Source organism: Eulemur rufifrons, chromosome 9 (assembly GCF_041146395.1).
Source record: "Eulemur rufifrons isolate Redbay chromosome 9, OSU_ERuf_1, whole genome shotgun sequence".
Lineage (NCBI taxonomy): Eukaryota > Metazoa > Chordata > Mammalia > Primates > Lemuridae > Eulemur > Eulemur rufifrons.
Window position 1 is genome coordinate 46,738,301 of NC_090991.1, and position 26,297 is coordinate 46,764,597.

Below are 26,297 nucleotides of genomic sequence, written 5' to 3' on the forward strand. Positions count from 1 at the left end.
ACATGATGAACTTGTTTTGTTTTCTGTGTCTTTTTTCCTAAGCCAATTATTCTTCAGGGAAATGACTGATCTGTGGTTGGTTGGGAATAAGACAAACTCTGTGTTTGTTCACTTGGCCTTTCAACTACAGGGATAAGGGAGAAAATGGTAAACAAGGAAAATGGAACTCGTCTGTCAGAATTGATGAGACCAGGATGGGGGAAGGAACAAGGAAAGAGCAAAAACAGTAAGTAACCAAGCAAAGCAGTTAAACTTGTATGTGAGTCTACCCCCGCATCCCCCACTTCTAGTGCCTAAACACAACTGCCAATTATATATTTGACTAATTCAGACTGTGTGGGCAGAATATTATGAAGCTTATCTTTTTTTTTTTTCCTTATAAAGCTAAGCAATCCATAATCTTGCCGTAGAGAAACTCCTAGGATGAACAAATGAAGAATCATGAACACATTTTTATTTTTTGTCCCACTCTGTTCATGGTGGATGCTGGATTTCATAAGACATATGAAAAAAATAAAATTAAGTAGATTGCCAAAGACTACAAAACATATAAAAAGATTCAGGTGAATTTTTGTGCTCGAAGGCTAGGAAACACTGAAATGTATTCAGTTCTCATTGCATAGTCTATCTCTCTCCGTAAAAAGTTTCAAACTTTTCTTGACCTGCCACAGTAAATGGCAAAACAGGAAACCAAAGTCCATGAATTGGGAAATCTCAAATATTTGACATGGCTCCCAATCCACAGATGTTAATAATCATAAAGCTGAGAGATGTTCTGGAGTAAAGGAGATAATTTAAACAACAACAACAAAAACAGTTAAAGGCATGATACTATTAGGTACATATTCTCTCTTTAGCAATTAGTTCTATTTTTAAAAATAGTCAACAGTGAAATATTGCATATCTTTTTATGTTGAAAATTGTCATTAACAAAGTTAATAAAGGTGTTTTTTCAAAAAGCTCATGAGGTGGGGGGAAGGTCATAAACACTGAACATTTTGTATCAATAATACAACAAAAATTCAAAGTTTCTTTTAAATTATCTGGAATATAGTTAATATTTTTATTAATTTTGTTGCTCTTATAGCTGTTTTATACCCTTCATACTCTACCTTAGGAATCATTTTTCACTCAGCCTTTCTTATAATTGTATTAAAATTCAGTTACAATTATCAATAATTATTTAGATTAAATAAATATATTTTACTAGTTTCATTTCTTACCATTGCTTCTCATGTATGTTTTCTCTTCCTTTTTCTTACTTCTTTATTCAAATTTATTTTCATTTATGCGAGGCCATTTCCCTTATTTAAATGTGAAAATTTCCCCCAAAATGGTGACCTAATATGATGAGGAAGTGTTCAATCTCTAGCTAGAAGGACATTGAAATGTGGATAAAATATATTCCAAAATAGAAGTTCCCATATAAAACCAAACTTAAAAAAGGAAGAAGAAAAGATGAAAGTAATAAACAATGGAGGAAACAAAGAAAAACTGGAATGCATATCCCCAGGTGTTAAAAATGAAAAGGGAAATTAAGATTTCTCTTAAGCTGTGAGTGGCATTTCAGACTCCCCAGCAGTCCAAGGATATATTGGACTGAGAACAAGACCTTAGGTGTTTTAATGCCTCTGTGACCTGGAGGTGGCCCTTGACAGGTTGGGAAGCTGGAATTCATATCCCTGCATGAATCCAGAAGCTTCACAGGACTATCTAATGCTAAAAATAGACTAGAAAAATCTCACATAATACCTCAGAGAAGAGTAAAGACATGCATTCTCTTCCCAATCACTGGAACACATTATATCTTCCATAGAAAATTAAACCCCCAAGTATATATAGCATACGTGAAATACAGGAGACAGGAGAGAGATCTGAATTTATTCTCTCTGCTTAATAACATGTCCAGGAAAAATATCTTAGCAGTTAGTGTATGCACTCTAGAACCAAAGTTGGCTTCAAATTCTGGCTCTGCTGTGTACTGTGTGACCTTGCACAATCCATTTAACCCTTTTCCCCCTCAGTTTTTTAATTCATAAAAGTGTGAAATAACAGTGTTAATAAGGTTATTGTAGGGATTATCTTCATTCATATAAGTAAAGTACACAGAACAATGCCTGAAAAATTGTAAAAGCTCAAAAACTGTTATTTTTTGCTACTGATACTTCCACTCCTTCTCCTCCTTCTCTTCCTCCTCCTCCTCCTACTATCCTAGAGCTCTACAGATAAAACGCAGACAATTCTATAAGGATATATCGAAAATTCAGAACACAAAGTAACAGAGTTAAAATATATATATATTCCTCACAGAAGCTAAATTCATAATCAAAATCCCACCATGAAAAAAAATCTGCAGACCATTAGAATGTTTATAGCAGCACAATTCACAATTGCAAAAGATGTGGAAACAACCCAAGTGCCCATCAATACATGAGCGGATTAAAAAAATGTGGTATATGTATACCATGGAGTACTACTCAGCTATAAGAAACAATTGTGATATAGCACCTCTTGTATTTTCCTGGATAGAGCTGGAACCCATTCTACTGCGTGAATTATCCCAAGAATGGAAAAACAAGCACCACATACACTCACCATCAAATGTGTTTTAACTGATCAACACTTAAGTGTACATATAGTAATAACATTCATCAAGTGTCGGGCAGATGGGAGCGGGGAGGGGGTTGGGTATGTACACACCTAATGGGTGTGGTGCACACTGTCTGGGGGATGGACACGCTTGAAGTTCTGACTTCGGTGGGGCAAGGGCAATGTACGTAACCTAAACATTTGTGCCCCCCATATGCTGAAATAAAAAAGAAAAAGAAAAGAAATGAATTTGGAAAGAAGTCAATTAAAAAAAATCTGCAGGCCGGGCGTGGTGGCTCACGCCTGTAATCCTAGCACTCTGGGAGGCCGAGGCGGGTGGATCGCTCGAGGTCAGGAGTTCAAGACCAGCCTGAGCAAGAGTGAGACCCCGTCTCTACTAAAATAGAAAGAAATTATATGGACAACTAAAATATATATATACAAAAAATTAGCCGGGCATGGTGGCGCATGCCTGTAGTCCCAGCTACTCCGGAGGCTGAGGCAGTAGGATCGCTTAAGCCCAGGAGTTTGAGGTTGCTGTGAGCTAGACTGATGCCACGGCACTCACTCTAGCCCGGGCAACAGAGTGAGACTCTGTCTCAAAAAAAAAAAAAAAAAAAAAAAAATCTGCAGACCAAACCACGGGACTACTAGCAAACTCAAGAACCAAAGGTAACAAAAACTATGACAGGCTATAAAGTATATATCTAAAGTATTAAATAATATGTCAGTTAAAACAGGAGACAAAATAAAGGAAAACTAATAGGAAAATAACCCATTAGAACATATAAGGATTTATAGAGAGTAATAAGAGTTTAAGATTAAAAACTTGATAAGTTTTATAGCAGATTAGATATAGCTGAAGAGAAAATTAATAAACAAAAAATGTAACTGAAGAAATAACATAAAATTCAATGTAAAAACAGAAAAAGATGAAAAAAACATTGAAGAGAGGTTATAAGACACAAAAGACAGAATAAGAGTATCCGGCACATGTCTAATAGGCATTCCATAATAAGAAAAATAAAGAGAATAAATAGGAGGAATATTCAAAGATAAAATGCATGAGAATTTTCCCAAATTAAAGATATTATCCCTCAGATTAGAAAAACAATGTGTCCCATGCAAAGTTATAAACAAACAAAAGTCCAACAACTAACTACTTTGCAGTGAACTTGAGAGGGGTTGGGTGACAGAAGAGAGGAAAGAGAGAGAGAAGAGAGAGAAATATTTAAAAAGCAATAAAATAGAAAACACAGATAACCAACTAAGGATCAACAGTTAGCAAAAGATGTCATAAAGCAATGGACTAATGTTCTGAAAGAGCTGAAGGAAAATGAACCATCAACCCCGAATTCTGTACCCAGCTAAATGTGCATAGAATAAAGATATCTTCAGATAGAATTTACCACTTACACAGCCTGGCTGAAAGAATACTAAAGGATTCATATACTTCAGTTAAAAATAATAAAATAAAATAATTTTTAAAAAGGAAATTTAACTCAAACCAAAGCAATGGAGTGTCAAAAGTACTTAGTAAATAAGTCATATTTACCAAAGTCATATATAGTCAGAAGTATTTGGTAGTAGATATTTATTTTTTTTTTTTTGGCAAATCAACTGTAAACAATAATTCTGTGGGAGAGGAGACAGAATTTCCCACCAACCTACACATTTCCTTGTTCTCTGATGATGGAATCTTAGATGTTTCTATGATTTTTGTAGACTTTAAATTGCTCGTTAAGAATAGAGAAGGAGTTGGTGTGGGAGTAGAAAATGTTAGGGCTTTTCACATGTATAATATTCCATTATTTTCCTCAGTTTGTTGTGGAGGCCCAAAGTTATTGGGGATTACTGTTCTGCTTAACTACTTTTCACTAGAAATCCTCCCCCAGCTCACTTAAAAAGCCTCCCTTGTGAGCTATAATATGAAAGATAATTCAGGGATGGGGAGGGGATATTTGACAGAGTAATATTCTTGAGTAGAGGAACAGGGTTGTTGATGACATCATGCACAGGTGTGGAGGTTGGCCTTATATAAGAACCTTATTCATTTAAGCTAATGAGAAGTAAGTCTGAATGCGTGAGTACAATACAACCTGGTTGGTTGCTGAGGTTATGGAAGCTTGTGAAAACATTCTCTTCCTGTTGCTCCACTTTCATAGTCAAATGGGAATCAAGGTCTTCTGAAAATCAAAGAAAGGGGGAAAGATGTTAGAGGTCTGAGGACATAAAAGATGTGACTAGGTTATTTATGTAGTTATCTAATTCAGTGGGAGAGTGGATATATTAAAGGAATATAGTGGAGTTGGCAGACAGAACTAAAGGCTCCACTTGAAGTCAGAGGTCATCTATTTAATGTGAGACTAGTTGTTACATTGAGGTATAATTTCTACCAATGTTTATCCCACAAATGCAGGAACAAAGTGGATGGAGAGTTGGGTTTAACCAAGGTTGGGCTTTTGCCAGGTCATTATGATGAAAAGTGAGAGAATCAGGCATTGATGGTGTATACAAGGAAGTGGCTACTGGATGAAGTAGGTCTCCTGCTTGAAAGTCGAGGACTCCTAAGTGGAAATGCTAGATATCTCTTCCTTCTTGCCAACTTGATTTGGTCCACTGGTTCCCACATGATGCTTTCAAGTACATTACAGGGAACTGACTCACTGTGTCCAGAAAGATGATGAACTTTTCGAGGGGGCTTGGCTTTCTAGGATTATATCAAAACTTGGAGGTAAGACAGAATATGTGGCTGTGATCCATTTCTTAAGTAAAGAAACATTTCAAGTAAACTAGAATTTAGCAGGTTGGCAGCATATTAGAGCTAATCACAAGTTTTCTGGAATTTTAGCTGCACCAGCAATTTTAGCCATCTATTTCTTCTCCTTTTGCATGTTTTCTTCTTACAAGATTATTTTACTTATCTGCTTAATGAAGAACATGTACAGCCATCCATTTGTGGCCATAGTGACTAGGATAAAATATCAGGATTGTACCAGCATTACCCTAGAACAAAATCTTAGCACCAAGAGTTTGTAGATCTCTCTATAGAACTATCCCAACTGCCAGAATCTCAGTACTTACTCAGATCACTGAGAGTTTAAATTATCCCAGTCTGGATGTGGCACTGCTCCAACTCTATTCATTGTTATTCCTAGTTTGGAGTCATATGATGTAGGTACAGCTACTGGTGGCCCACCCCTGTGAGCCTGCCAAAAGAAGATAAAGCTGTCCTCAGAAAAGGGGAAACTGAACCCACAAGAACTCTGAAATGTGACTGGTACGAAATTAAAAATAGTATTATATATAAGATCTTCTCTGTTTCTGGAACTAATTGTGCTTCTTTGGAGAACTTTGCTGATTATTCCACTTGGTTTTGACCTTCCTGTAGTCTAATTCTCCTTATATGGCCAATGTTTTTACCATTAATGGCCCATATTAAAGAGGTCTAGATCAACTAGCACTGTGGTTGGTTATTGTGGACTCTCTTGTAATTGATTAGGTCAATGTCACTTTTTTTTTCTAACTATATTTTTGCACCCATTAACTGTCCTCATTTTATTCTCCCCTCCCTGCAACCCTTCCCAGCCTCTGGTAACTGTCATTCTACTCTCTATCTCCATGAGGTCAATTGTTTTTAACATTTTGCTCCCACATATAAATGAGAACATGGGATGTTTGACTTTCTGTGCTTGGCTTATGTCACTTAACATAATGTTCTCCAGTTCCATCCATGTTGTTGAAAATGGCAGGATTTCATTCTTTTTGTGGCTATATAATATTCCATTGTGTATATGTACCATAATTTCTTTATCCAGTCATCCATTGATGGACACATAGGTTGATTCCATATCTTGGTTTTTGTGAATAGTGCCATAATAAACATAGGAGTGCAGGTATCTTTTCAATACACTGAATTCTCTTCCTTTGGATATAGACCCAGCAGTGGGATTGCTGGGTCATATCATAGTTCTATGTTTAGATTTTTGAGGAGACTCCATACTCTTCTTCACAGTGGTTGCACAATTTACGTTCTCACCAACAGGGTGTGAGGGTTCCCCATTCTCCACGTCCTCGTCAGTATTCATCATTGCCTATCTTTTTGATAAAAGCCATTTTAATTGAGGTGAGATGGTATTTCACTGTAGTTTTGATTTATATTTCTCTGGTAACTAATGTGTTGAACATTTTTTCATATACCTGTGGGTTATTTGCATATCTTCTTTGAGAAATGTCTATTGAGATCCTTTGCCCATGTTTTAATCAGATTATTTGATTTTTTTCCTATTGAGTTATTGGAGCTCCTCATATATTCTGGTTATTAATACCTTGTCAGATGGGTAGGGATAGTTTGCAAATATTTTCTCCCATTCTGTGGGTTGTCTCTTCATTTTATTAATTGTTTCCTTTGCTGTGCAGAAGCTTTTTAGCTTGATATGATCCCACTTTCCAATTTTGCTTTGGTTGCCTGTGATTTGGGGGTATAATCAAGAAGCTCTTGTCCAGACCAATGTCTGAAGCATTTCCCCAATGTTTTCTTTTAGCACTTTCATGGTTTCAGGTCTTAAAGTCTTTAATACATTTTGATTCGATTTTTGTATATGGCAAGAGATATTCTACATATGGATATCCAGTTTTCCCAGCACCATTTATTGAAGATGCCATTCTTTGTCTGGTTTTGGTATCAGGGTAATATAGGCCTCATAGAATGAGTGTGGGAGTATCCCCTCCTCCTCGGTTTTTTAGAATAGTTTAGGATTGGTATTAGTTTTTGTTTGAATGCTTGGTAGAATTCAGCAGTGAAGTCATCAGGCACTGGGTTTTTCTTTGATGGGAGACTTTTTATTACTGTTTCTATCTTGTTACTAGTTATTGGTTTATTCAGGTTTTGGATTTCATCCTAGTTCAATCTTGGTAAGTTGTATGTCTAGGAATTTATACATTTTTCCAGCTTTTCCAATTTATTGGCGTATAGTTGCTCATAGTAGTTTCTAATGATCATTTGGATTCCTGTATTATCAGTTGTAATGTTTCCTTTTTCATCTCTGATTTTATTTGGGTCTTCTCTTTTTTTTTCTTAGTCTAGCTAAAGGTGTACCAATTTTACTTATCTTTTCAAAAAACCAACTTTTTGTTTTATTGATCTTTTGTATATTTTTGTGGTTTCATTTTTTTCTGCTCTGATCTTAATTATTTCTTTTCTTCCACTAATTTCGATTTGGTTTGTTCTTGTTTTTTTAGTTCTTTGAGATGCATAATTGGGTTGTTTATTTGAAGCTTTTCTGCTTTTTTGATATAGGCACTTATTGCTATAAACTTTCCTCTTATTACTGCTTTTAGTGTGTCCCATAGGTTTTGAAATGTTGTGTTCTCATTTTCATTTGTTTCAAGAAATTTTTTGGCCAGGTGTGGTGGCTCATGCCTGTAATCCTATCGTTCTGGGAGGCTGAGGAAGGAAGATTGCTTTAGATCAGGAGTTAGAGACCAGCCTAAGCAAGAGCGAGACACTGTTTCTACTAAAAAAAAAAAAAAACATAGAAAAAATTAGCCAGGCGTGGTGGTATTCACCTGTAGTCCCAGCTACTCAGAGGCTGAGGCAGAGGATTTCTGGAGCCCAGGAGATTGAGGTTGCTATGAGCTCGGCTGACACCATGGCACTCTAGCCCAGGCAACAGAGCAAGACTCTGTCTCAAAAGAAAAAAAAAAAAAAAGAACGTTTTTAATTTCCTACTTAATCTCTTCATTGACCCACTGATCATTGAGGAGCATATTGTTTAATGTTCATGTGTTTGAATATTTTCTGATATTCCTCTTGTTATCGATTTCTAGTTTTATTCCATTGTGGTCTGAGAAAATACTTGGTATGATTTTAATTTTTTTGAATGTTTTAAAACTTGTTTTGTGGCCTAACATATGGTCTATCCTTGAGAATGATCCATGAGCTGAGGAGATGAAAGTGTATTCTGTAGCCATTGGATGAAACATTCTATAAATATCTGTTAGGTCCATTTGGTCTACAGTGCAGACTAAGTCCAATATTAAGTTGTTGATTTTCTATCTGGATGATCTGTCCAATGCTCAAAGTGGACTGTTGAGGTATCCAGTGATTATTGTATTGGGGTCTATCTCTCTCTTTAGCTCTGATAATATGTGCTTTATATATCTGGGTGCTCCAACACTGGGTGCCTATGTATTCAGAATTGTTATATCCTCTTGCTGAATTGACCCCTGTATCATTATATCATGACCTCCTTTCTCTCTTTTTATAGTTTTTTTCTTGAAATCTATTTTTCTGGTTGAAGTATAGCTACTCCTGATCTTTTTTGATTTCTATTTGCATGGGATATCTTTTTCTATCTCTTTATTTTCAGTCTATGTGTGTCTTTATAGGTGAAGTGGGTTTCTTGCAGACAACATATATTTGGCTTTTGTTTTTTATCCATTCAGGCACTCTCTATCTTTTGTTGCGAGAATTTAGTCCATTCACATTCAATGTCATTATTGATAGTTAAGGACTTACTACTGCCATGCTGTTATTTGATTTCTGGTTGTTTTGTGGTCTTCTCTTTCTTTCTTCCTTCCTGTCTTCCTTTGTTAAAAGTGATTTTCTCTGGTAGTGTGTTTTAATTTCTCGCTTGTTATTTTTTGTGTATTTATTGTGGATTTTTTTTGTTTTGTTTTGTTTTTGAGACAGAGTCTCACTCTGTTGTCTGGGCTAGAGTGCCGTGGCGTCAACCTAGCTCACAGCAACCTCAAACTCCTGGGCTCAAGTGATCCTTCTGCCTCAGCCTCCTGAGTAGCTGGGACTACAGGCATGCGCCACCATGCCCAGCTAATTTTTTCTATATATTTTTAGTTGTCCAGATAATTTATTTCTATTTTTAGTAATGATGGGGGTCTGGCTCTTGCTTAGGCTGGTCTCGAACTCCTGAGCTCAAACCATCTGCCCGCCTCGGCCTCCCAGAGTGCTAGGATTAGAGGCGTGAGCCACCACACTCAGCCTATTGTGGATTTTTTGATTTGAGGTTACCATGAGGCTTGCAAAAACATTTATTAACAATTATTTTAAACATATGACAACTCTGCTTACAAACAAAAAAACAAAGAGAAATCTAACAGAAATTCTACACTTTAACTCCATTTCCTCCCCTCTTTTTAACTTTTTGCTGATTCCATTCATATCTTTTTATACTATCTCTCAAAAAGTTATTTTTGATAAGTTTATCTTTTAGTCTTCCCACTCAAAATATAAGTGGTTTATACATTGCAATTACATGCAATAGAGTTTTCAGTATTTGTGTCCTTACTGTTACCAGTGAGTTGTACACCTTCAGTGACTTTTTATTTTTCATTAATGTCTTTTCAGATTGAAGAACTCTTTTTAGCATTTCTTGTCGGACAGGTCTGGTGTTGATGAAATCCCTCAGCTTTTCTTTATCTGGGTAAGTCTTTATTTCTCCTTCATGTTTGAGGGATATTTTTGAGTATATTAAAATTCTAGGTAAGGTTTTTTTTTTTTTTTCATTTGGCACTTTGAGTATGTCATGCTACTCTCTCCTGGTCTGTAAGATTTCCACTGAGAAGTCTGCTGTTAGATGTACTGGAGCTCCTTTATGTGATATGTTCTTTTTTTCTTGCTTTCCTTCATCTGTGACCCTTGGGAACTTTATTATTAAATGCTGTGAGATAGTCCTTGTTTGAGTTAAATCTGCTTGGTGTTCTGTGACCTTCTTGTACCTGAATATTTATATCTTTCTCTAGATATGGAAAGTTCTCTGTTATTATTTCTTTGAATAAACTTGCTACCCCAATTTCTCTCTACACCTTTTCTTTAAGGCCAGTAACTCTTCGATTTGCCCTTTTGAGGCTATTTTCTAAATCTGTAGGCATGCTTCATTCTTATTTATTCTTTTTTCTCTTCTGACTATGTATTTTCAAATCCACTAATTCTTTCTTCTGCTTGGTCAATTCTGCTGTTGAGCAACTCTGATGCATTTCTCAGTTTGTCAACTGAATTCTTCAGCTCTAGACTATCTGCTTGATTTTTTTATTAATTCAATCTCTTTGTTAAATTTCTCTGATAGGCTTTTGAATTCCTTCTCTGTATTGTCTTGAAGTTCATTGAACTTCCTCAGGACAGCTATTTTGAATTCTTTGTCTGAAAGTACACCTATCTCCATCACACTGATACCTTATTTAGTTTATTTGGTTAGATTATGTCTTCCTGCATGTTCTTGCTGCTTGTAGATGTTTTTTGATGACTGGGAATTGAACAGTTAGATATTTATTTTAATCTTCATAGATCTGGGCTTGTTTGAACCTGTCCTTCTTTGAGAAAGCTTTCCAGATATTCAAAGGGAATTGAGTGTTGTGATCTAAGTCTTTGATTGCTGCAGGCATATCAGTACTGGTGGTGCCTCAAGCCCAGTAATTCTGTGACTTCTGCAGACCCCTGTGGTACTGCCTTGGTGGCCTTGGGTAAGACATGGGAGAGTTCCCTGGATCACCAGACAAAATCTTTCACTCACTTCCCTCACTCTCTGTGGTGGACTGCTGAAGTTGGGGGAGGAGTGATGTGGGCACTACCTAGGGGACACTCCCTAGTGGCTACTAGCACCAGGTCATACTTGAAGCCAGTCCAGTCTCACCCAAAGGTAGTGATGACTATTGCCTGGCTACCTCTGGTGTTTATCCAAAGCCTAGGGGCTCTTTAGTCAGCAGTTGGTGAATCCTGCCAGGACTGGGTCCTTCTTTTCCTTTTCTTCTGACCCAGGGTGAGTCCAGAAATTCCACCCAGGAACTAAGGCCTGGACTCAGGGACTTCAGGAGTCTGCATGGTACTTTATTTTACTATGGCTAAGATGGTAGCCAAGTTGCAAAACAAAGTCCTTTGAGCTCTTCCCTTTCCTGTCCCCAAATGGATGAAGACACTCTCTGAGTTGTGCTGCCTGCAGTTGGAGGAGGGGTGACACAGGCACTGACTTGGCTGCAGCTCCTGGTGGATCTCTGGGTCACATGTACCCCAAGTCCACTGGCTCTGAGCTAGCACAGCCACAGCAATTGACCAAGCATTGCAACCTTTGTGGCCTGACTTCTTTACAAATTTAGTCCAGACTCCAGGCTGCTTTTTGTCAGCTGGTGGTGGGACTAGCTGGAACTCAGGTTTTGAGGCAGAGAATTTCCTTCTGGCTGTGCTGGTCTAAATTCTTCCTCCATAGGCACCAGAAGAATTCTTCCCAGTGCTGTGTTCCCCTGTGCCAGGAAACCCTATGTTTTAACGCAAAATCCCACAATAACTTCAGTATCCATCCCCCGGGCACATGGATTCCCTCTCCATTGGGTGCACTGGTGTGGCGCTGCCAGAGAATGGGGGAATCGTCAGTAGGCAATGCAAGATTGTCTTCTCTGCCCTCTTCAGTGCCTCTTTTCTCGATATAATGCTAAAACTAAGGAGTATGATTGCTCACCTGATTTTTGGTTCTTCTGAAGGTGCTTACTCGCATGGATAGTTGAGGAATTTGGTGTTCATGCAGAGGGACGATCACTGGGTGTTTCTATTTGGTCATCTTGCTCCGTCTCCTTTTCAGTCAATGTTACTATTTTTTCTTTCCTTTCTTTTTTTTTTTTTTCCTTTTCTGACAAGTTACCCCCTTCTCTTTGCCTTCTCCTCCATTTCTCTCTGTAAGTTGGGTAGATACAAGATTGCACAGAAACAAAGACCTTCTTCACTTCATTTACTACCGCAACCTGGAGACTACTTTGACTGAAGAGCCAGTTATACTTTTCTCTTTTCATATGATCCCCAGCCTGGGTCTGAGTGGGGGAAATACAACAACAAAATGGCACTACCTGGTAAAATGATCATTTGGCTGAGCATTTTCTTCCCCTGATAACCTCTCCTGTTCTGTTCAGTGATAGAACAGGCTTTCCCTTAGCTCGATCATGCTTTCAGGACTCCCCCAACCAATGTGGAAAAACATAAATAGGGGATTTCAGAATTCTTTTCACTTTCCAGCTTTCAAAATCTGCTCACAAATTGGAGAGGTGTGTACTGGCTCCTGGTATCTTTCTTTTAGTTTAGTGAATAATTGCCTGGGATGCTAACAAAGTAATTTGGGGATTATAATAAGAGCCTGGGCCTTTCTTAGTTGCATGGTAGATGTATTAATATATTTCTGTCATTTTTTCCCCCATTTCAGTAGATAAGAGTGAGGGCATAATGGAAATAGGCACTTCACTTGTAATTACTGCCAGCAATTTCTAATTCCTTCCATTCTTGGGAAATTTCTGAAGAGCCAGGGGAACTGGCTAGAGTGTACTGGTAAAACTCCACATGATGACCCAGGCATTCTAGGAATACAGTCTAAATGATTAAGTAGGTAATTGCCAAACATATACATGCAACATGCTTAGTTGCAGCACTGTTTTTAACAGGGAAATGAAGAAACAACCTATATGTCTTTCAAATGATTTTTTGACTAAAAAGTTTTGATATATCTAGACATTGAAATACAATATATGCATTAAATAAAAGTGACATAGGTATATAATAAACTGGGAAGGTGTGATATTCATAGTATGTTGTTAAATAAGACAACTACAAAACAGTAGATATAGTATTATCCAGTGTGTGTATATAATAGAAAAATGTAATAACTAGGCAAGAGAGTTTTTTTCGTATTTTAGAATTGTATAAATGGTATGATTTTTATAGCAAACATATATTATGTCAGAATTTTAAAAATATTTTAAAAAATTAAATGGATGGAATTTGCCATTTTAAGCATAGAATTCAGTGGAATTAATTGTATTCACAATATTGTGCAACTATTACCGTTATCTAGTTCCAAAATTTTTCATCACCTCAAACAGGAATTCTGTAACCAGGAAGCAATAACTTCCATTCTCCCCTCCCCACAACTCCTAGTAATCTTTAATCTCTTTCTATCTTAGAATGTCCCTATTCTAGATATTTCTTATGAGTGCAATCATACAATATTTGTCCTTTTGTGTCTGGTTTATTTCAAGTAAATTTTATATTATATACCTTTTACCACAATCAAAAATCAAATAGATTGAGACACTGAGAATTTGGGGTCAATAAGTAGTCATTTATTTTATTTGCAACAATTAGCACCTGTTACACAATCTAGCACAATCCTGCTATATTTTCTGATGCATTTGCTTCTATAGTCATCCAATCAGCATTTTTCACTGCTCTGCTACAAATGCTGCGTGTTGGAAGTGTTTGAAAGTCAGCAAATACACGCGAGCTCTGCTTCCACCAGACCTATCATTTCACTGCTGGTTCTGACTCTGCTTTTAGGGTGGCATCTGTGGCAGAGGTCTTCCTGTCACTTCTGGAACAAGCCACATTTTACATAGGTGTTTCACAGGTCATTCTTTGGCTGGCTTTTTCAGTTGGGATTCCAAAACTGTATAGTTAGTATAAATTTCAGCCCACTCATGTGCATAGCTTAGACTTTTCTTTTTTCCATCCAGAGCCTGGGACAAACAGCTTCTCCAGGCTGTGGGCACAGCATATCAGGTTCCCTTTTCCAGCCTGAACAGCCTTTCTTAGAAGCTGGCTTTATGCAGCTGTCATGGTTCTAAGTCTTCACTTCTCATCAACTTTAGATCACTTCTCTAATCCTCATGTAGGCATAAAAATTCCAGTCCCCACCCTTGGAGGTTATATCCAGGTTCAATATAATGCTGGGCCACTGCAACAGAAGCTGAAGCTTACTGCTCTGATAGTATTAAAGTGGTTTTTGTTATATTTTATCCAGAATTTTATGTATTTGTAATGGGAGGAAAGTCTGGTTTAACTAAGAACTGAGCTAAAAGACACAGACTACATATATGAGTTAAATACTGTTATTGACTAAGACAAACATGGTGCTTACCAGATTTCTAGCTGCTTCATGGAAACTGCCCTCCTAAGGGATGAGAGCCTAGGCCTTTCTTAACCATAAGGCTGACCATAATTTGTAACATAGGTACAAGACTACAACACATTCAGCTTATGTGCTGTTGGTTATTAAAAGCTCTGTTTAAATAGAGACAAAGCCAATCATAACCTTTGGCTCTCTGGAAACTCAACTAGGAAACACAGAGGAAGGTAAAAGGATACATAGAGAGAGGCAATGAGGCAGGAGGGACATGATAGATCATGAGGTAAATTAAAGTTAGGAATAAACAAAAGCTTTCAAAAAGCAGAAAGAGTAGATTGATGACATAGTAGATGACGTAGCCAGTTAACAGGGTGAGACTATACACAATAAGCCAGGCTGAATCTGTGTTGTTGGTAGAGTAGTCCAGTGAAGTTTCACACTCTCAGGCTATGGAGGTCACTGTGGCTGTGGCTGTCTTAGATTCACAATGACCTTCAAGTTGTCTGTTTCAGTCCTGTCCTTGTTCTAGGATGTGCCTAGGATGCTCCTCATTGCCTGAGTTACCACATGTGAGTCTATTCCTTGCATACAGAGAAACCTAAAGAACATGGAAATTACTACCAGGAACAGAGATTCATGAAATATGAAATCACCAAGATATTTTTCAACTAGTTACAATATCATGGCTGGAAAGCATGGAGAATGTTCTACCTATTCCAAAATTAAGCTTTTAATTTTGTTTTCTTGAGAGTCATACCTACCATGTGGCCAAAGAAGATGAGCTGATGGGCAACTGCTGCAAAGCCACAATTTTAAAGGCTTAATAAATGAAACAGTAGCAGAGTTGGATAACTGCTATTCATAGCACTAGGATGTTTATAAAGTTAAATCCCAGAATGCCCTACTCAAAGCAGCTAAACAAATCTGATAGAGGAAGCCCTCTTATCTGATAACATTGTAAAAACTGACAGTGTCCATTGCCAGATAGTTGCATCAGAGGAAATCATAGAACTTTGTTGCATCTTTTTCAGTCAAGGAAAATCCCTAATTGACAGGTATGAGAACACTAGTGGAAAGTGGAAGGTTTTACTTTTTCCTGAGCTCCTCTTTTTTTACCAACTGTGATAAAACTCATTTTAAAAAAAGTATACTGAAGCAGGGATGTGAGCCAGTTTTAAATGCTAAATGTTGAGCAATCAAAGCTCAAAGGACATAATCATGTGGTTAAACAAAATCAGGGTTTCTCAACATCAGCACTATTTACATTTTGAGTCAAAGAATTCACTCAAATTGTGGGGAGATGTCCTACGGATTATAGGATGTTTGGCAGTTTACCCTGCCTCTCCCCAGTAGATGTCATTAGCAACTCCCAGTTGAGACAATCAAAAATATCTTTAGAGACTGCCTATTATCCCCTTGGGTGGGGAGGAGGGAATCCTCTCTAGTTGAGAACCACTAAACTAAAGCAACCCAAGGAGTGTGGTAGTCCAGGAATAAAAAAAAAAAAAAATGCCACATATCCCAAAATGATAAATATATTCCTTTATAGGTTTTAATTGTACAATTAATACATGGAGTTTCCTTTCTTAAAAAATTAAAACTACAGATAAAACTAAAGTTTTACACATGTATATTCATAGGTACATGACAGGCAATATACTTTCTGAACCAGACAGCAAGTAATATATGATGCCATCTCACTTCAGCCAGAATATTTGTACTACTCTTGACATCAAGGGGTAGAAATTTCTTTTCACTTTCCTTAAAGAAGGATTGTTATTTTTCACTATTATTGCCATTGTTGTATTGAGAGTGGGGGTGACAGTTTAATTTGTGTTCTATTATTGCAGAATATTACACTTGCTGAACAGGCCAGTACTTCCTGATGCAGTAGCTAGAAATTGGAGTGTTTCCTCCATCGCTATGGAGAGATAATTAAGTGAATTTGGGTGTTCTATATGTGGTAGTTGGACCATGTTGGGGAGAAATATTACTGGAATGGCACATTTAGGAAGAAGGATGCATCATGGAGACATGAGTGTCATGGAGAGAGATATGCACGATATGCCATCCATAACGCCTGTCATCACAGCAGCCCCTTCTGGGAACAAATATTTTCCCCATTTCCCCTCCTGGAAGCAAAATTCATAGCCTGTCCCTTGGATAGGGATGATCATGTTTTTCATCATCTAACCTATAGTTGATTGATCCTGGGTAGGTGGGCTGTCAACTGAAGACCCCTCATTTCATTGCCTGGTATATTGACCATTAGGTGCCCTAAGAATCAAAGCTCTGAGGAAAAGGGGATGAACCGAGGTGATTTCTGTTAAGGAATTTCAACTAGAATATACAGAGAGAATCTAGCAGTTAGCAGCAGGGGCTGAAGCTGAAAGAATGCACAGAGACAGGCCACAAAGTCAGTGTAGCCATGAAGAAGCCTAGTTTGTATGTGAGCAAAATCTATGAGTACACACATGGCCAATGGAAGGGTGATTACCTTAAAGAACAGAGGGTGGAGAAGTCAGCCATGGTAGGAACATCCACAGAGTACAAAAGTGCACAAAGACAACAAGAGAGCCAAAGAAGGGCACCAAGGTGGCAATCAAAGACTCTGCTACTTGAGTTTCTAGAATTTCATGACTGTAGATCATCGTTCTAGAGTAGATAATGGCTGAGTAAATCCTAAAGCCATCTCTGTTCTTGGATTCTTATTTCTTTCCTTACCATGTGCATCCTTACTCTAAAAGCTCCATACCTGAGCTAGCCTGATTGAATGTCTATCTCTTGTAGCCAAAAAAACCTAACAGATGCAATGTAGTTAGCAAATGGGCAATTCTTGATTACCTAAGGGCCGATAAAACATAATTAAAGTACATCAGGGACCCAGGACATACTTATCCAGGCAGCAGGAGGTAATTAGACAGTGATTAATTATCAATGCTTGTGGGCCCTCCGTGGGTGGGAAGAGAGGAAACAAGGCTTGTCTAAGATACCAGGATGGTGGCCCTCACCCACTTTCAATTGAGCAGTTCCTATTTTGCCTCCTCTACTGAGGTGGATCAGCCCCAGGACTTAGTTCCTCGGTCCCTGACTGGGGATATGAGAAAGGCTCAACAATCTCACTATTCATTTGGCACCTAATTTCTGACCCAGATGGTGAGGCAAACACATAAAGGTTCTTAAGTTAATCAGAAATTAAATAATCCAAATTTTGGATAATGGAGTGTTAAGTATGATTTTGTTTTAGCTATAATTAGGGGTTATCTGTAAATTGTCTTTTTCCCTCACAAAGCCCTCCCTCTGACATTCTCTTACCCCACCTCTACCTCCACTTGCATGAATTAATTTATTTTTATTTCTATTTCTGTTCATTGATATTCTTATTATATAACTTTGTCCAATATTTCAAGGACTATTAAGGACAAAGTCTTAGCTCTTCTTATTTATGAGGACACAGTCTCTTCATGAGAAAACACAGAATGTATATGAAATGATATTTGGCTTCATTTCATATGAAATACATGTCGAATTTTTTATACACATTTTTAGTCTTCCTACAGGTGGGAAGACTTTCCTTTTTTACATATTACCTGTGGAAATAGTTCTTTATAGAAATAAAGGCAAGAAGCCAATCCTACCTTTGAGTCAATGTCAAGATGGAAGTAAAGGAACTGTGGTGGTGGGTGTTCAGAATCTTAGGATGGGCAATGAATTTTTCTACAGGTCAGAGAATAAGTTATCTAGATCTTATAGAGCAGAGAGGGCTATCAGTTGATATCTGAACTACCTACCCCTAAGATTATAATAAAGAAGACATAAGAGAAGCTTATCAAAGGTTTATTTAAAAGAGATACATGTGCATAAAACCCCAATGTAAAAACCGTGATAGTACATCAATACAGTCATTAAATCAATGGAGCCATTACATAACAGAAGTGTTATAATGACATGGGAAATATTCATGAACTGTGAGGTGAAAAAAATATACAAAATTACTGTGCTAACCGATATCAACTTTGAAAAAGTACTTATAAAAAGACATTGAATAAAAAAAATACATTGAATATAGTTTGGCCAAAATATTAACTGCAGTGTTTTATTACAGATTATGTTTCTCCTCTTCCATATAATTTCTATATATTCTAAAATTTGCATATATTTGTTTTATGATAAGAATATTTCACTATATATGAATGTTATGCTGTGCAATTTCATCCACCAACTTATTAGATCTTTTTATAGTCAATGTCACATTAAAAAATAATTTAAGTAAATAATGTTTAAAAAGAGCTGAGGCTATTGTCAAAGATTAAGCTAAAAAAAAAAAACCCATAATATTTTATTTGTAAAATATGCATTGCATTTAGCCTTATTGTAATAATCAAAAACTAGCTTAACATTATGTGATTTTTTAATTATTATAAGGTACAAAATAGGCGTATGTTGGGGGTGAATATAATGTCCATTTTGTTAATTTTGTCTACTACTTTTCTCTATCTTTCCTTGTTCCCTCCATTCTAAAATTAAAGAAAAAAATTAAATTTTAATCACTATTGAATATTTATTTATTTATTTATTTATTTTTTGAGACAGAGTCTCACTCTGTTGCCCGGGCTAGAGTGAGTGCCGTGGCGTCAGCCTAGCTCACAGCAACCTCAAACTCCTGGGCTTAAGCGATCCTCCTGCCTCAGCCTCCCGAGTAGCTGGGACTACAGACATGCGCCACCATGCCCGGCTAATTTTTTGTATATATATATTTTAGTTGTCCATATAATTTCTTTCTATTTTTAGTAGAGACGGGGTCTCACTCTTGCTCAGGCTGGTCTCGAACGCCTGACCTCGAGCAATCCACCCGCCTCTGCCTCCCAGAGTGCTAGGATTACAGGCGTGAGCCACCGCGCCCGGCCCGACTATTGAATATTTAAACCATTGACTGTTTTGTTTTGTTAACTGAGGTAATATGGAAGATGCTTCTAGAATTATGGAGACTAACAATGTAGTAGGACCTATAATTAAATGTTAGGAGGTTCTTGGTTTTATGGTTCTTCATGTGAGAGGAGTTTCCATCTAACTGTTGTATCAACTTCATCATCAAAATTTTCTAGCTCTTGCTCTTTAGAGAGTTCTAAGAATATCTAAGTGAGAGAAAATAAAATAAGTAAACAAAAATGTTGGGGTATTTCTGAAAGATTGATTCACTCAAAGGTCACCTGGATGATGCTCACTTGTATAAAGAAAACCCACCTGCTCCAAGGTAGCCTGAGAGAGGCTATATTCTTCCAGGTCGAAGGAGTGTTTCACTGCATTTAAAAGGACTGACATTAGCGGCTTATAGATACTTTTCCCCAAAAGTGTTTTCGAAGTCATGCAACATACACAGCAACTTCAAACTCATTAGATACTTTAATATATAGGCTAAATAACTAAATTTCCTTGAAAGATAAATTAGAATGTTAATATGTGTAATCAAAAGATAGCCATGAATGAATGTATTCAATTCCCAATAAACTCTCCCTCTAAAAAGCTCCTCATGTTCTATCATAGTATTTATCCTTTTGAATCTTTACATATGTATGGACTCCAAATCAACTGTCAAGATTAGTTTATTCTATATTATAAATCTTTAGAGGAGTCCACTTCATGCTGGCTCCCTTTTAATGAATCCCATACTTCATAAACACGCAGCATGAACTCTGGTCAGTGTCTCAAACTAGTTCAGAAGCCCCTCCCCACTCTAGGCTTGTTATATCTCACCTGTCTGTTTCTGTGAGGTGAGAATCAGTCCTCCAATTGTTGGTTCCATATGTTTGCTCCTGGTACACCAAAATTTCATAAATATGGAGACCCTAAAAGCTCACCTTGGTACTATTTTGGATGACATTCTGATAATTATCCTTCAATACCATGCACTGGGATCATGATAAGAAACAGCCCTGGTATCTCTGTTTCAATCTGGCAGGATGGGGTGACCTGACTCACTTGCTACTGGGCTTTCTTGTCAGCACAGAAAGAACCAGGTGGAGCAAACCTATATCTAGGGCCACTGCTCCATTTCCTTCAAAATTTTTAAGACTACTCTAGTGGAGGTTTCTCAAGTTTTGATTGATTATTTAATTGTTCTACTTGAAATTACATAGTATTTCATGTAATTCTACATAAAAATATGCAATCAATACATAAAGTCTTATTTAAATATGCCCAAACTTACCTGCCTCTAATTTGAAAAAGGCCTGACCTAGAGGGTGAACATCTTCCACAGGTAACTTGTATGACATTAAGGAAGAATATCTGGGAGGAAGAAAGAGTGAGATTTATCATTGTGTTTCAGTGTTATAATACTGGGGAGAAATAGCCAACATAACAAAATAATTTTTAAAGTTTTCTTTAAATAAAAAAGTAGTCTAATTTGGTACAGCAAGAATCTATGTCAAATATTTTATCTTCAGTCATAAAAAATGTTTTAATAACAAAAATCTGGTTGTGCCTAATTTAATGTTAAAGATAAATTCTGAGAAATAGCTCAGATAAAGAATCTTTCATACTCAGCCTGTGCTTTCTTACTGTACTATATTTCTTAACTACTCTCAAAGGAAATATTTCTAGAATCTTTGCATTATTTCCCCCTCTGCCTTTAATTTTCAATCTCTTCTATAAGAATTAAAATCTTTTGAATGCTCCCCTATTAAAAAAATTTTTTCCTTGACCTCTAAATCCTTCCCCCACAAATAAGTTCATCCATGACCTCCATGGTGCACAACACAATGAACACTCTTCAGTGCTTATTTTCAAATAGCATTTAAGCTTATTTCAAACAGCTTCTCAAAAGTCTTAAATAACTTTCCAATTCCCTATGTTTCTTAGGCTGGGCTCAAACTCCTAGGCTCAAGGGATCCTCCCACCTCAGCCTCCAAAGTATCTGGGTCTACAGGTATGTGTCACTGCACACAGCTGTTGTTTTTTGGAAAAATGCATCCTAGTGACCCCTAAACAACTTGTTTTGTAATGAACAAGTCAGCTCAGCCTTTCTCCTCCTGTCTAGACTAGTATAAGACTAAATAATGCTGATACTGGGAAACACTCATACTTGTCACCCACGCCAAAAACATCCTTTACCTTTCCAGCCGAGCCGCCTGTGGAAAAAACTTCAAAATCTCTGCGTGGAGAGATTCCACCTGAGTGGGTTCTTTCATTTTTACTTCTAGTAAATAATCTTTACCAAACTTGCTTTTCAGATGCTGAATGGAACCAATACACCTAGTCCAGGGAAGAGAAAGGTGAGTTGAAAGAAAAAATACTTGTCTCTTAATTTCTTCCCCAATTCCCAGTGCAGAAAAAAGTGTTCAATCATACATTTAAAAGCTGAAGAGCATGAGCTGTCCACAGCAAATTGAAATTCTTTCTGAAAGAACATGGTAATCAAATGCTGGCTCTGGATGGGCACCCACCTCAGCTTTCCTGATACCATGATGGCCACACGGTCGCACACAGCCTCAGCCTCTGTCATGTAGTGGGTGGTCAAGAGGGCACCTCTCTCCTTGTTTTTAATGATGCTCTTAATTGCCTGCCTAAAGATAAAGTAAGGGATTGTTTGCATTTAGAAAGTAATTTATGAAAATAAATGAATGGGAACAAGTATGAAACCTAAAAAGAAAAATACTAGATTACAAGAGAAAATCATTGCTATAGAGAGAAATAAAAATTGTGCTGCATTACCTAATCATATTACCATATTAATTAGCTTCATATAAAGAAAAATAGAGTATTGCAAAATAGTGAGTCTACTAATGTTTGAAAAAAAAAGTTGTAGTAAAAATAGACAAATACCACACTATAGGACTACCAGTAACTGAAAAATAAAATGGAAGAAGAATAAACAGATGGGGGAAGATGAGTTAAGAGAAAGAAAACCCCATCAAATATATTCAAGAATCTATTTGAATCTTAAAATGTCTATTTCTTTCTTCCTTAATGACTTTTGAATGCTATACTGGGTTTCATGGATTTAAACAGGGATGTGAGTATCAAAGTTAATGGAGCAAAATGTAAAAAACAAACAAACAAAAAGCCAACTGGAGATGTATACTATTGACTTTGACACTTAATATTCATCCTCCTCACCATATCTGGTGCTGTCCCTTGGGATCCATCCCGGTCGACGGCTCATCCAGAAGCACCACTGACGGGTTCCCCAGGATGCTCAGCACAAAGCACAGCTGGAACAAAAGTAACAGCCTCTCCAGCACCCATCTACAGCAGTATGCAGAGTAATTCTAAACCCTGCCATACCTTTCTCTTCATTCCCTCCGATAAGGTCTTCACAGGAATCTTAAGTTGCTCCTGGAGCTGAAGAGCTTCAACCAATCTGACAAAAAAAATGCTGATTTTACATGAAGTATATGGCAAATGTACCTATCTAAAACAACAGTATGGAAAACTCTAAGCACTATTAATCTGAAAATAGTGCATTTAAGTATCATTAACATTTTCATAAATAAATAATAGACCACATGATTTTGTGTGTATCCAGATTTTTCAATTGTTTTATTTGCATAAAAATTTAAGGACTTGTTTATGATCTCCTTTCCATATATAATGAAGAAATTACATGTCCTTCCTCCAGCTAAAAATTGTGAATGGGACATGTCTCTGTACCGTGAAGTACTAAGAGCAGCATCCTCTTTGCCCAGTCCGTTCACAGCTGCATACAACTCCAGGTGCTCTTTCATTGTAAGGTTGGGCCACAGTGAGTTTTCCTGAGGGCAGTACCCCAAAAACTTGGGTCTGTGGTCTTCCTGTCGCCTCACTGATGCTCTGCTCTCTTGTAATATCACCTACATAGGACAATGAATATCAGATCCACCTTTGGCTTTTCCTCCAATTCCTCTTCTGCTAAAGAAGATAAAAGTGGCCATTAAGCTGCAATATTTTTTAAGCATGCAAGAGAAATTCTTTCATCTCTTTATTCATTTTCTGAAAAAAAAATTGATTTACTGATAGGAGTAATAGGAGGATACTATCGATATTTAAAATGAAATTTCCTTCACATGTCACATACCGCTCCTGCAGTTGGCTTTGTGCAACCAGTTATCATTTTAATAGAAGTACTTTTACCAGCTCCATTGTGTCCTAGTAATCCCAAAACTTCACCTGGAAGAAAGAGTCACCATCAATATTTGTGCTTTCAAGGTCGAGTGACCTAAAATTGCAAATTGTCCTATAACATTTTGAAACAAAATAACATTTTGTAACAAATACTCAGTTGGCACATCAATAATTTCCTATATTACAACATTAATAGAAACAATTTTGATCTTCCCAATCCAAGACTGAGTTTCTTGCCATTGAACTGGGACATAATTTTTGAAGTAGAAAAGACCTTTCTGCCAACATGTGAAGAATTTTTATAATTACATGTTAACCAAGATATATGAACAGTCTTAAAGAATGGGAATTTATCCCCTTCATAGTCGTAAGCCTAGAAAGTAAGGAACATTCTAATAAAGAGAGCACTTATCCAAACCTTTTTTAACACAGAAGGAAAGATTTCTAATGGCTATTTTCTTCTTTCTTATTGAAAAGCAACTTTTCTTTTTCTCTTTATATTCCTTGTGTAAACAGCTTGCCATTATGATTGGTTTCTGGAAAATATGATAAAGCATGATTTTCCTGTTAAATTTCAGATAGTCTATGAATTCATGTTTTATCTTCCATTTCCTAGTCTATGAACCTAACTAAATTTTGTGCCAGGCTGAAGAGATTCAGCCCCTTTTGTCAAATAAAATGCCCAAGTGTAAGTTCATAAATAAAAGCTACTTTGTCAACTACTTACAAAACTAATTTCTAATCTAATAATTCCCTTTGCATTATGCTGAGCCTCTATCCTTCCCTTTTCCACTAATTTCATTCCCAGTTTATGCCTTATTGATTTTAATACATTGTAAATTTGTTCTTTTTCATATGCTATTCACAGCTATTTCAATATAATGCAAAATGAAATAGTAACTCTTGAAAAAGATGTGAGATTTTGTTAAAGTTGATGAAAATATCAGAGAACTTCTTGAATTATACTGATAAATGAAGAGCTGGTAGATTAAAGACCCACAGAAAAGGAAGAAGTGAAAATTAAAAGAATGAGGACAGTGTAGATACTTTAGAAGAGAATGATTTGAATATGGCCTACAAGTAAATATATTACAAAAACAAAAGCAAGTTTTCAAAATAAAAACCAACATTTCATCAACTCTGCAGGACAAGCTAACTATCTCAGTATTTCATTAAGGGTGTAGTCATGGGCTTTCACCTCATCCAAGTTTGGAGCAGTGAGTGCATTTGCTATTTTGACTCTTTCAGCTTGAACATCTTCATCCTCTTCTCCTGGCTCTTCTGGATTTGGATGAGTTTCCCTACTTCTTGGAGAGATTCTACAGAGAAAATAAAATAACAAAAAATGCAATTCTAGCTATACAACAACTATCAAGAAAATGTAAACCCCTATAATTGGATTATAATTAATTTACTGCCTACAAGATTCCCCTTGACAGTTATAATACCTCCAGTAGCAAAGTCCCTTGAAATCCTCTTCAACTCTTTCTTCTCTTTAAAACCCCTTATCCCATCTGTCAACTGGCTCTATCACTTTATTCTTTTGAATTCTCTCAAATACAGACTTATCAGTCTTTTAGTCCATCCCAATCCAGATCACCATCACTTTACCTCACAAAAGACCACCCTAATCGGCTTTTCTTGCCTTTTCAAAACACTCCACATGCTAATATTGAACACCAGTTTGTTGTTGCACCTTCTACTCAGGGACCAATAATGACTGTAAGCAGTAGGAAAACAAACTTTGTTGCCTAACCATTACTTATAGAGATGCACAGGACAAAAACTCGACTTGCCTAAAATCACTTGCCTAAGAGCCATGACTTAGAAACTAAATATCCCTGCATGCAATCTAATTCTGTTTATTTTTTTTCTAAATAGCACTGTCCAGCATGCCTAGCCAAGAGCTGGATAGTAAATCGACCTTAAAAAATTGGTGTTAAATGTACTGTAAAAAATATGTAATATTTAAATTACATTTGGATGTCAATTAATATTCCTCCAACCTGAAAACTGGATCTTCCCTCATTATTTCATTTCCATACTTCATTTCCAGATGTCTTAGAACAAAAAGGAAAATGACACTCTGAAGATATGGCTAAAGACAAAGAAAAATAATTAGAATTAGCACCACCTTGGCATGTAAAGATGGTAAATTTAATGTTATGTGTTTTTTATTACAATTTAAAAAACTGAAAAGAACTTGAAAAACCTGATAAATAAATGCAAGTTTTTTGTATACTGGCTAAAAACAAATAGGTATGGAGCCATGATGAAGGGACTTCAAAAAGTTTGAGGATAAAACAGCATAGTAAGGGTACAAAAATAGAGACATAGACCAATGGGACCGATTAGAGAACCCAGATATAAAACCATCTATGTACCGTTGACTGACCTTTGACAAAGCAGACAACAATGTACACTGGGGAAAAGAAGCCCTATTCAATAAATGGTCCTGGGAAAATTGGATAGCCACATGCAGAAGAATGAAACAGGACCCCTATCTCTCACCACTCACAAAAAACTAATTCAAGATGGATAAAAGTCTTAAATGTAAGGCATGAAATCATAAGAATTCTACAAGAAAATGTAGGGAAAACTCTCCTAGATATCAGTCTAGCCAAAAAAATTTGTGACTAAGACCCCAATGGCAAATACAGCAACAATAGCAATAAATGAATGGGACTTGATTAAATTAAAAGGCTTCTGCAC

General features: G+C 36.7%; 1 protein-coding gene and 1 long non-coding RNA gene across 6 annotated transcripts in view; one reads left to right on the forward strand and one right to left on the reverse strand.

Annotated features, from left to right (window-relative positions):
- Window positions 1–155: 155 nt before the first annotated feature.
- On the forward strand, window positions 156–21,758 carry LOC138392213 (uncharacterized). Its single transcript, XR_011234904.1, has 3 exons — window positions 156–226; window positions 9,956–10,031; window positions 21,716–21,758. It is a non-coding gene; the product is annotated as an uncharacterized lncRNA (long non-coding RNA).
- ABCA10 (ATP binding cassette subfamily A member 10) overlaps window positions 19,434–26,297 on the reverse strand; it is a 69,379-nt gene continuing 62,515 nt past the window's right edge. For 3 of the 5 annotated variants that reach the window (XM_069482810.1, XM_069482811.1, XM_069482809.1), the window contains 12 exons: window positions 25,592–25,683; window positions 24,784–24,904; window positions 24,004–24,121; window positions 23,539–23,630; window positions 23,136–23,314; window positions 22,770–22,845; window positions 22,602–22,696; window positions 21,929–22,048; window positions 21,597–21,737; window positions 20,692–20,771; window positions 19,728–19,783; window positions 19,434–19,618 (listed from right to left, as the gene is read on the reverse strand). In XM_069482810.1, coding sequence (XP_069338911.1) covers window positions 19,520–19,618; window positions 19,728–19,783; window positions 20,692–20,771; window positions 21,597–21,737; window positions 21,929–22,048; window positions 22,602–22,696; window positions 22,770–22,845; window positions 23,136–23,314; window positions 23,539–23,630; window positions 24,004–24,121; window positions 24,784–24,904; window positions 25,592–25,683 — 1,269 coding nt within the window. In that variant the 3' untranslated portion in view covers window positions 19,434–19,519. Of the gene's footprint in view, window positions 19,619–19,727; window positions 19,784–20,691; window positions 20,772–21,596; window positions 21,738–21,928; window positions 22,049–22,601; window positions 22,697–22,769; window positions 22,846–23,135; window positions 23,373–23,538; window positions 23,631–24,003; window positions 24,122–24,783; window positions 24,905–25,591; window positions 25,684–26,297 lie in introns of those variants that run through there. The other 2 variants (XM_069482813.1, XM_069482812.1) reach the window with 2 other exon arrangements.